General features: G+C 43.4%; 1 protein-coding gene across 2 annotated transcripts in view; it reads right to left on the bottom strand.

Annotated features, from left to right (window-relative positions):
* Positions 1–409: 409 nt before the first annotated feature.
* Positions 410–11311, bottom strand: part of MAN2A1 (mannosidase alpha class 2A member 1) — a 210749-nt gene continuing 199847 nt past the window's right edge. Inside the window, exons 21-22 of one of the 2 annotated variants that reach the window (NM_001205886.3) lie at positions 4896–5006; positions 410–3137 (exon numbers count right to left, since the gene is read on the bottom strand). In NM_001205886.3, the coding sequence (NP_001192815.2) occupies positions 2985–3137; positions 4896–5006 (264 nt within the window). In that variant the 3' untranslated portion in view covers positions 410–2984. The remainder of the gene's footprint in view (positions 3138–4895; positions 5007–11311) is intronic. The other variant, XM_059888188.1, reaches the window with a different exon arrangement.

Raw genomic sequence — 11311 nt, 5'->3', positions numbered from 1 at the left:
AATTCTGTGTGTGTTTCAGCTGCATTTTTACCTTTCTTGAATAAAGCATAATATGCCAAACATGTTGCTTTTTCTTCCATCTTCATTACTAAAATGGCTACACAACAATTCACCAATTGATTTTTTTTTAATACATGCTGATATGACAGTAGTCACAACACAATTTAACAAAACTGTTTTGAAGATAAAGACAACTAGATAAAGATAAAGCTCTACTAGAACCATCTATCTCAGAGGAAAAAACTGAAAAAACTTTTTGGCCAACCCAACGGAAATGGACTGAAGAAGGAGCAATTCACTCATGACAGAAGACAAAACAAGCCCTTACTCCTCCACTCTACCCACCGGAAACATTTACTATATCTTGCTCACAAAATCAGATTTAAGAACTGCTCTAGAGGACCACAGACATGGTAAGATTGATCTTTTATTAGATATCTTATATTACATATTCCCAAAAAGATATAAAATCTTCCAAGAGAAAATATCAAAACCTATTGATTTCAAGGAAAGCAACATAATCAAAATGAAAGCAAAGATTTTCTTCCCGACAAAGGAATATGAAAACATTTCAGCACAAATACAACAAAGACATGGGAAGGCAAGTACAATGTTTTACAACACGTTTTACAGCATTTTGTTTTAATCAGTATTTGCAGAAAACAAGGACGCTAAGTTCTCAAACACTGCAGTTATAACTCCAAATTAAATTTTAAAAAAAGAGAAAGTCATGAACTACTTGGTCAACTGAACCTCTGCGATAATGAATGTAATAGAATCTAAGCTAACAAATATGCCACTGAGATCACGACTGAAGGGCACGGTTCGCAGCGTGTGCCAGGGACACCAAATCATCTAATCAGTTCTTGACCACAACCCAAAGCAAAGCATCCTCTCTTCATTTCCCTGATGATTTATTCTAAAAATAAAGAGCAGAAACTTGCTGGTGAAAGAGAATTTCCGCTTTACCTGTGAGCAGCTGGTGACCACACGCACTGAGTAAGACCCCGAGGAGCACAGGACAGACCCACCTCAGACACCACGGGTGGCAAGACCGCTGTTATTGCATCAAGAGTTTTATTTCAGCTGATCAGAGATTCCAGAGCGATTACGTACAACCACTTGAACCACAGAACACAGTGAACTCCTGTAGCAAGGTTTTACACTTAAGATGCAATGAAAATACTGATCTTATTCCTGGGCTTTGTGTCTGGCAATCCTAACGTCTGTAGATGTTCACAGAAATTAAGCTTGTTTTTTGTTTTAGTTGTTCCTCCCCCCAAAACAAGGAAGGAAACTTACAGTACATGTTTATTGCAAGAAATTACTCTCTTGTAATATCTTCATCAACACTAGTATTATTTCCTTAATAATTAAAGGCGAAAGAAGTTTGTGAACTTAATGGAACAATAATCTAAGGAGCTGCATCTTGACTGGTAATACAGATGATAACTAGGCTACATGATAAAACAGAAATGATGTTTTATTTCTGTATGAAGATGTTGGAATGGCAGGAGGTAAAATGGAAGTTTAAAGTCAGATAATAGTAAACCTATTAGTTAACACAGAATTTTCAGCAGTGCACATAGTCAAGAATCCTTTCTATGCTAAAATGGAATACTCTAAATGTTGGTTTTATTTTAATGTCAAGTTAACAATGATCCCAAATAAATTTGATCTAAAGTACTGTAATGGCACATAGGTTTAGAACTTCATTTTGAGGTTAGCACGTACAAAAGTTTGAAGTTCACTGAACAAACATATTCTTTAATATGATAAATTATGATGAGTTACATATAAGTGGGTTTCAAAACGGCCTATTTTAAAGCATTCTCTCTTCAAAATGGTGAACTCTTGTGAAATGAAAACAGTATGTGGATTCTGCTTGTTACAAAATCCTAGCTTCAAGTTGCAGTCTCCTCGGCAGCAGCATATTTTAATTAACAATATTTTTCTTCCTTGTTTTGTTTTCTGACATCTCAGTACATTCAAATAGTCAAAATGTTTAGAGTAACATCACCACAAATTTAATGAAACAGATCAGAACGTGGCCAGCATTGTCAGGCAAAAATTATACAATTTATGTGTCATAGAAAGTACCCGCCCCTCCCCCCAGCCACTCCCCACCTTCCCCGCAACAGTAATATGGACACCAAAAGACTTAACAAGACTAAAAATAAGGCACATTTATTCTGATATGAGACTTTTAAAATAGAAAACCCCTTCTCAGAACATCTGTATTCAAATGAGCTGTGTAAAAAGACACCTTGTGGTACCCAGAAGAGGCCATGGTACCTACGGAATCGCTTCTCCCAGCTTAGTGACAATGGAATAAATTGCACCTATCCCACATTGTCAAGTAATGAAAATATGCCTCTTTGTCTACTATTGAATGATTAAAATCTGGTATTTCTGGAAATGCTTACAGAGGGCAGGAAGGGAGGGCCAAGTGGTAGAGAAACATGTAAAAGCAACGATGTATCATCGGGTTGACGGATTGCACTTTTCCACATATTTCAACACATAAAGTTCTTCTAACACGTATGAATGATTGCAACCATTTTGGCCATTAGCTATTACCCACCAGCTTTTTATCCCATTTTGGTAAAAATGGGTATTTTTGTAAAACTAACAAAGGGTCAGCAACATGAATACTGAGAACAATCTCTTTACAACCCCCAACATAGATATAATTAGTTAACATTTAACCTGAGATACAATCTGTTGAGAGGCTGTCTTTAGACATTTCTTCGTTTGTTGCATCAATTCATACTGATGATAGCAGTTCATGGAAGGAACTTAAAAAAAAAATTAGTTTGTAGCATGGCTTTTTTTTCTCTCCTACTGTACTGGTTTAAGAAGAAGAATCACAGAATTCATGTCCTCACAGTAGCCAGAAGCTAAAATAATGTGCTTCTCTATTGCACATAAAACCAAGAAGTATATAAAAGCCATTGCTTTCCAATCCAAATCTGAAACCAGGTTCACCTCAAGTGGATTCGGAATGTGCTGATTTCCATGGGACTCAAGTTGATCTCACTTATATTTCGGGCGTCTGGAGGGGGATGCATCAGGGATAATGACGAAGGTGTGATGCTCACAACAGTGAACTTGCTGAAGAGCTTCTGGACCAGGATCTGAAAGTGAGTGATGAAAATCACACGTACAGAATAGCTTTGGAGAAAGGTAAGTAGTGCATCTATATACTCAGTGTGAGAAAAAGTAGAAAGTACGTTTGAAATTGTCTTTTAGTGAAAAAGCAGGGGCAGGGGATGGAGATTAAGTCCACCTCCACACACGTGAGCACAGAAGACAACTCTGAAGGGAGACTGGAACCCAGCAACAGGAGAAGGCTGTCTTCTGGACCCCTCTCAGCTGCTTAACAACGTATCGTATGCAAGGGCCTTTCTCAATGAAAGAAAGGACTCCTCAGACCAAGAGCTTTACACACAGCTACACCTGCTTTCAGTCAGTATTCACCCCAACAGTGGCGCTTCTCCACCATCCTCCTGAGCCAGAGGAGCTGGGAGACAGGCCCCAGGCCCCCCAGGAAGGCCCTCACGTAAGGGGGTCACTTACAGCGTAGGAAGGCTGCTTGGAAAAAACTACTCTCACTTCTGGCAGTTCTCCTAGTCTGTCTCTCTGGGTCATCTAACCCCCTTAAGACTCAACACCTTAGTGTCTGATACAAACGTTCACACCCAAGTGTCTCAGATCTGCACTGAGAAGGGAGAGAGTAAGAACAATGAAACCAACGACAGAGACCCGTGCTCCCTCGAGCGCCTGTGACATGCAGCGTGGGCAGAAGGAACGGACACGTCGCCCAAGCAGCTTCAGGCCTCTCCACTGCCTCTCGTGCTCCCCTCTTTCTGGAGCCTCTGCTGCGCACATGCCAACTGTGCAGGACAGAACGGACTCCCTTGAGTCTGTCCGACACCATGTCTACGAGGTCTTCAAGAGTGGGTCAGCCAGCTGACTTGGTGTGGGAGGCCTGCCGCGTGCTGCAGACAGCCCCAGCCTGTCGGAGCCAGGGGCGTAAGCTGGAGGTTCCCTTCCCTCCGAGACTGGCTGACAAGGACCACCAGCAAGGCCAGCTTGAAGAGAAATCGGAAGGTGCACCCAGCGGTCAGTACTCAGCCTGAGGACCTGCTGGGCTGCACAGGGTGGACTCACGCAGACCCGCTTTATCAGAAGATCCGGGCCTGGGAAACAACGGCCTGGGGCGGAGTCCAGCTGCCCCATGGGCCTCGGCCGACTCACCCCACGGGCGTCTCATGTCCCCGCCACCCCTACTACAAGCCTGCACCCACTGTGTGTGTGCCAGTCGCTCAGTCGTGTCTGACTCTTTGTGACTCCACAGACTATAGCCTGTCAGGCTCCTCTGTCCATGGTATTTTCCAGGCAAGCATTCTGGAGTGGGCTGCCATGCCCTCCTCCAGGGGGTCTTCCCCACCCAGGGATCAAAGCCGGGTCTCCTGCACTGCAGGCGGATTCTTTACTGACTGAGCCACCACGGAAGCCCCCGCTGCAGTTACTTGGCCCCCGCAGAACATGGGGTTGCCTTCGCTGAACTGGATCATACCTGAGCTGTCTGAGAGAGGTGGGAATAGAGGGCTTGGGAAGCAGCCGCTTTGTGGGCTGGAAACGGAAAGCCTGAGACTCGAGGAGGCCCTGTCTCCAAGCAGCACCCGTCTGCCGGGGCAGCATGATGTCAACAAGGACAAGAGACTGAACACTGGACAGGGGCTCCACAAGAGGGAAAACTGGAGCAAACCTGAAGGTGAGGTGATGGCGTCCACAGAAAGGCAACGGACATCTCCTTGTCAGGATCATCTGCACAAAGCAAGCATCTCAAATCACACTAGACCAACAGGAAGAACAGGCCTTCGGCTCACCTTTCCCTGGGTTGTGGAACACAGCAGCCCGGTGTCTCTGCTAGAGAAGCGGCAGTCAAACCCCTTCCTGTGGAGGATCAAGGCGGCCTCGTTGGAATGCTTGCCATCCACCTGTAAACGAGCAGACAGCAAGATGCCATGGGGACGCTGAGAGCGAATTCTGACCCCACTGCACACCCTCGATGTCCCTGTCCCCAACCACGAATGCTCTTGTATCTTAAAGTGACTTCAGGCCTGCCCACTCCCATTCAGGCTCCTTGCGCAGCCTGCCTACTCCCCGGCGACACTGCCCTCCCCAGGCGCTCAGCTGACATTCTGAGAATCCTTGGCAAGTCACTCAGGCCTTGGTTTCCTCCACGGTTCCTAAGGACACGGGCTATCTTGTCCACATGTTACATACTGGTTTGTCAAAGTTTCTTCAAATAAAGCGTTTCATTTTAACTTACTTTTAATAAATCCATCAACTCAATAAAGGATACCTGAATTTGGTCCTTATCTGGCCACTGAATGATGTATCATCCATCTTAAAACTGAAATATGCTTCTTCACTGAATACTAATTTTTGTTAACTGCATTAACATTTTAAATCTTTAATGTATTGGTTCATGATTTTTATATAAGAGAAATTTAAGTTGAATTAGTTATGCTTATCACTTGCTAAGCCAGCCACATTTATTAGCTTGATGTATCATTTACATTCACATTACAGAAACTATTCTTCTTGCTCAGGCAAAAAGGAAAACACTAAAAATCACAAGTCAGCTACAGCGATCAGTATACACTTTCTTGCAGTAAAATTTCCTGCTCCCAATTCAAGTAACTGCACCCAATTCAAGTAACAATGCCTTGAATGCTTTAAGTCCTTGAACATTTAAAATTATAACCATTTAATCAATTTTACATTTTCTAAACCGGGAAATGTTTATGATAAATAAAATGGATTAATAAAATCTTTGGAAAAGTTAAGCAATGCACACTTACTGTATAGACACATGTATTCGTCCTTTTTTTTAATGTGACCACAGATACGAATATGCCGAGGTTCTTGATCAACCTTGAAAGTGAAAGTGGCTCAGCTGTGTCTGACTCTCTGCGATCCCATGGACTATCTACGGTCTGTGGAAGTTTGCAGGCCAGAATACTGGAGTGGGTAGCCATTCCCTTCTCCAGGGGATCTTCCCAAACGAGGGACTGAACCTAGGTCTCCCGCATTCTAGGTGGATTCTTTACTGTCTGAGCCACCAGGGAAACCTTGGTCAACCTTCAGTCAGTTCAGTAGCTCAGTCGTGTCCGACTGTTTGCGACCCCATGAATCGCAGCACGCCAGGCCTCCCTATCCATCACCAAATCCTGGAGTTCACTCAGACTTACATCCATCGAGTCCATGATGCCATCCAGCCATCTCATCCTCTGTCGTTTCCTTCTCCTCCTGCCCTCAATCCCTCCCAGCATCAGACTCTTTTCCAAAGAGTCAACTCTTCGCATGAGGTGGCCAAAGTACTGGAGTTTCAGCTTTAGCATCATAATTTCCAAAGAAATCCCAGAGCTGATCTTCATCAGAATGGACTGGTTGGATCTCCTTGCACACCAAGGGACTCTCAAGAGTCTTCTCCAACACCACAGTTCAAAAGCATAAATTCTTCGGCACTCAGCCTTCTTCACAGTCCAACTCTCACATCCATACATGACCATGGGAAAAACCATAGCCTTGACTAGACGGACCTTTGTTGGCAAAGTACTGTCTCTACTTTTCAATATGCTATCTAGGTTGGACATAACTTTTCTTCCAAGGAGTAAGCGCCTTTTAATTTCATGGCTGCAGTCACCATCTGCAGTGATTTTGGAGCCCCCAAAAATAAGGTTTGACACTGTTTCCACTGTTTCCCCATCTATTTGCCATGAAGTGATGGGACCAGATGCCATGATCTTAGTTTTCTGAATGTTGAGCTTTAAACCAACTTTTTCACTCTCCACTTTCACTTTCATCAAGAGGCTTTTTAGTTTCTCTTCACTTTCTGCCATAAGGGTGGTGTCATCTGCATATCTGAGGTTATTGATATTTTTCCCAGCAATCTTGATTCCAGCTTCTGCTTCTTCCAGCCCAGCGTTTCTTATGATGTACTCTGCATAGAAGTTAAATAAGCAGGGTGACAATATACAGCCTTGACGTACTCCTTTTCCTATTTGGAACCAGTCTGTTGTTCCATGTCCACTTCTAACTGTTGCTTCCTGACCTGCATATAGGTTTCTCAAGAGGCAGGTCAGGTGGTCTGCTATTCACATCTCTTTCAGAATTTTCCAGTTTATTGTGATCCACACAGTCAAAGGCTTTGGCATAGTCAATAGAGCAGAAATAGATGTTTTCCTGGAACTCTCTTGCTTTTTCCATGATCCAGCGGATGTTGGCAATTTGATCTCTGGTTCCTCTGCCTTTTCATGGTTCACATACTGCTGAAGCCTGGCTTGGAGAATTTTGAGTATTACTTTACTAGCATGTGAGATGAGTGCAATTGTGCGGTAGTTTGAGCATTCTTTGGCATTGCCTTTCTTTGGGATTGGAATGAAAACTGACCTTTTCCAGTCCTGTGGCCACTGCTGAGTTTTCCAAATTTGCTGGCATATTGAGTGCAGCACTTTCACAGCATCATCTTTCAGGATTTGGAATAGCTCAACTGGAATTCCATCACCTCCACTAGCTTTGTTCGTAGTGATGCTTTCTAAGGCCCACTTGACTTCACATTCCAGGATGTCTGGCTCTAGGTGTGATCACGCCATCATGATTATCTTGGTCGTGAAGATCTTTTTTGTACAGTTCTTTTATGTATTCCTGCCACCTCTACAGTCAACAAGAACAAGACCAGGAGCTGACTATGGCTCAGATCATGAACTCCTTATTGCCAAATTCAGCCTTAAATTGAAGAAAGTAGGGAAAACCACTACACCATTCAGGTATGACCTAAATCAAATCCCTTATGGTTATACAGTGGAAGTGAGAAATAGATTTAAGGGACTAGATCTGATAGATAAGAGTGCCTGATGAACTATGGATGGAGGTTTGTGACATTGTACAGGAGACAGGGATCAAGACCATCCCCGTGGAAAAGAAATGCAAAAAAGCAAAATGGCTCTCTGAGGAGGCCTTACAAATAGCTGTGAAAAGAAGAGAAGTGAAAAGCAAAGGAGAAAAGGAAAGATATAAGCATCTGAATGCAGAGTTCCAAAGAAAAGCAAGGAGAGATAAGAAAGCCTTTCTCAGAGATCAATGCAAATAAATAGAGCAAAACAACAGAATGGGAAAGACTAGAGATCTCTTCAAGAAAATTAGAGATACCGAGGGAACATTTCATGCAAAGATGGGCTTGATAAAGGACAGAAATGGTATTGACCTAACAGAAGCAGAAGATATTAAGAAGAGGTGGTCAACCTTACTAGGGCATAAAATTTTTTTAATGTGCTACAGAGACATCTTTTCTGAATAGCTGCCAGCATTCCCAACACTGATTTGATTTTAATGTGACTGAACAATTTAAATCTGTCCTCACCTCAGACTCTTGGCTGGAATAACCTGTTTTATGACATTTTACACTGGTATTTTACAGTGGTGCTGCTAAAAAATTTTTTTGAAGAAGAGAAAAACATCATTTAGGGATTGTGAGTCATTACAGGACCATATAATACACATAGCAAGTTGAAGTAATATGATAAAGATTCCTAATGAAATTTCAAACAATTTCATAGCCCCTAAATAGCATGAAAATAGCACATTAAAAAAAATCTTGTATTTAGTACGTATAGAAGGATAACAGTTATGCCAATTTTGAAACCCTGGAATACTCTTTTATTCTTCCTGAGCACCAGTCTCCTCGTCTGTAAAGTGGAGCTAACACATGTCTGCTCTCCTCACAGAGTCATGCTGTGAGCTAACCCACTGAGAACACTGTGTAAGGCAGCCCAGCTCGTAGGGCAGGTTGTGCCAGTGCAGAGACTATAGACATGAGAGGGCCACCGTCTGGGCTGGGAGTCAGACAGCCTAAGATCTGTAGCCTACTTCTGCAATTTACCAGCTGCTGATGTCAGCAAAACTGTTTTTCCTTTACCATAAAAAAAGAGATAAAAAGAGGTAGCATAATAAGGACTTAGCCCAGGGTCTGGAGCAGAGAAAGACCTTAATATATTATTATTTATATCAACATCATCCATCAAATAAACTGGTTATTTTCATAACAGTTACAAGTTAAACAATATTCTCTTTTAACTTCTTATTCACAAATTTATTTTATTGGCATCATAGCTTTGTAACTACGGAGTCAGGATAGTCCTAAACTATATGTCCACAACTATACATCAAAGTCCTAAGAGTTCTGATTCAAATTCACGAATTAGACGGCCTCTTAATTAAATTCCAAAAGCACTTATCACTACTATCCTTGGCATCTGGCCATTTTAACTCACTGCTGCTGCTGCTAAGTCGCTTCAGTTGTGTCCGACTCTGTGCAAACCCATAGACGGCAGCCCACCAGGCTCCCCCATCCCTGGGATTCTCCAGGCAAGAACACTGGAGTGGGTTGCCATTTCCTTCTCCAATGCATGAAAGTGAAAAGTGAAAGTGAAGTCGCTCAGTCGTGTCCGACTCTTAGCGACCCCATGGACTGCAGCCCACCAGGCTCCTCCGTCCATGAGATCTAGACCATCATTAAAAAAAACACTGATAAGCAGGCATTGTGAAAATTCCTGTAGAACATTTGTCCTTGGAATAATGACTGTGTAAGGTCTTTAGCAGACTGAAGATGACCAAAAAAAAAGTGGGAAGGGAAACACTTTCAGGATTCTGCCACTGAGACTTAATTTTAGATAAGAGATTTAAACAAACAGTACAAAAGTGGAGATTAAAGTCATAAAAATTAATTTTCACTTGCGGGAAAAAAGTTTTACTTTCTCTAAAAACTAAAATTGCATCATTTTCACAAGGACTAAAAGACTAATAAAATGGCATTCATCTTGTGTAAGTTTTTAAAAATCAAATAATCATGAAAGGATCAGTTTTCAAGCAAAAATACCTGAGGCAAAGGAGCAGTTTTTCAGTTTCAAAGTCTGTCTAGACATTTTATTTCCAAGAAAACTGTTTTTTTAAAGTAGGGAAACTGTGATTTTAACTTGAATACGTATGCAGGAAAACCAGTTACCCTCAAGTAGTCACAGCATACGCTCTAGGAGAGCAAACAACTTTTGAAAGACTTCTTTTTATATTCATTAACACATTAATAAAATCCAGACCTCAAAAAGGGCGGGGGGGCATGGGTAAGAAAACTTATAAATTTGAAACTGCATCATCGCTGTGCTGGATGAGTGTCAAACTGTCCTTGTAGAACAGATCACCGTTGGGGCTGAATCACGGTGTGGATGTTCCCAGGCTGTGCCAGGAAAATCCACTGTAGAACTTATCTCAGAGGAAAAACCAACACTGAGTTTCTAGACTAAGCAGGGCTCATAAAACTTCTCCAGCGACAGGGGAAGGCTGGGCAAGAAGATCTGACTACAAGTGAGGTCGTCAGGTTCAGAGAAGGCTAGCCTGGAGGCATGGGTTGGCTCCAGCAGGAACCCTCACCAACGGTTGATGCAGCCTTCTGAGTATTCCACTATTACTGAGCAGACAAGAAGAAAGCAAGCCGGGTATTGCCCAGCGCTGTCTGCACAGTCCCAGGCAGAGGGCAGTCCCAGGCAGCGAGCAGGGGTCTGGAGTCAGCCTCCGAGCATCACCGCTCCCTGGCTGTGTGGCCCCGAAGGCTTCCCAGCAGCCCCAGGCCCGCCCGTTTCCTCTTGTACACAAGGGGCACAGGTGCCGCCTCCTCTCCTCGTGCTGCCGTGAGAGCTAAACCAGGCTCACAGAAAGCACTCGGTGCAACGCTTGGGACGGAGGCGGCTTTAGGTGCGTCGTATTGGAGCAATCTAAGCAATCAGCAATAAACTATACAAGGAATACACATCAAAGATACATCAAAATTTACTGTGGCAATAAACTTCAGCTTTCTCCAATTAAAAAGAAAGTGCCAATATTTTTATTTCAGTATTAGTAACGGTGAAGCTGCTGATGACTGAATGATCACAGTTGAGAACCTTATTAAAACTTTGTGCTTACTACGTGCCGGCTGCTATTCTACATGCTTGACAACTATCAATTCACTGGGGCCTGACAGGGCCTCTCTCGGGTGACACTCTCACCACCGCCTGGCCACCGGCGAGGACACTGGTGTCGGAGGACGCAGGGCCTGCTCTGAGACAGCTGGGCAGCAAGCAGAGGCAGTGCCCTTGGCCCAGCGGGCCCGGCCCCCAAGCCTGCACTGGCGCAGCTGCATTCTCTGCCTCTGCTCTGCTGCGGATTGGTGCAGACCGACACCGGCTTCAGGGGAAGGAGGAGG

Source organism: Bos taurus, chromosome 7, assembly GCF_002263795.3.
Source record: "Bos taurus isolate L1 Dominette 01449 registration number 42190680 breed Hereford chromosome 7, ARS-UCD2.0, whole genome shotgun sequence".
Taxonomy (NCBI): Eukaryota; Metazoa; Chordata; class Mammalia; order Artiodactyla; family Bovidae; genus Bos; species Bos taurus.
Note: the sequence above shows the minus strand (reverse complement) of the source record. Positions and strands in the feature narration are given on the sequence as shown.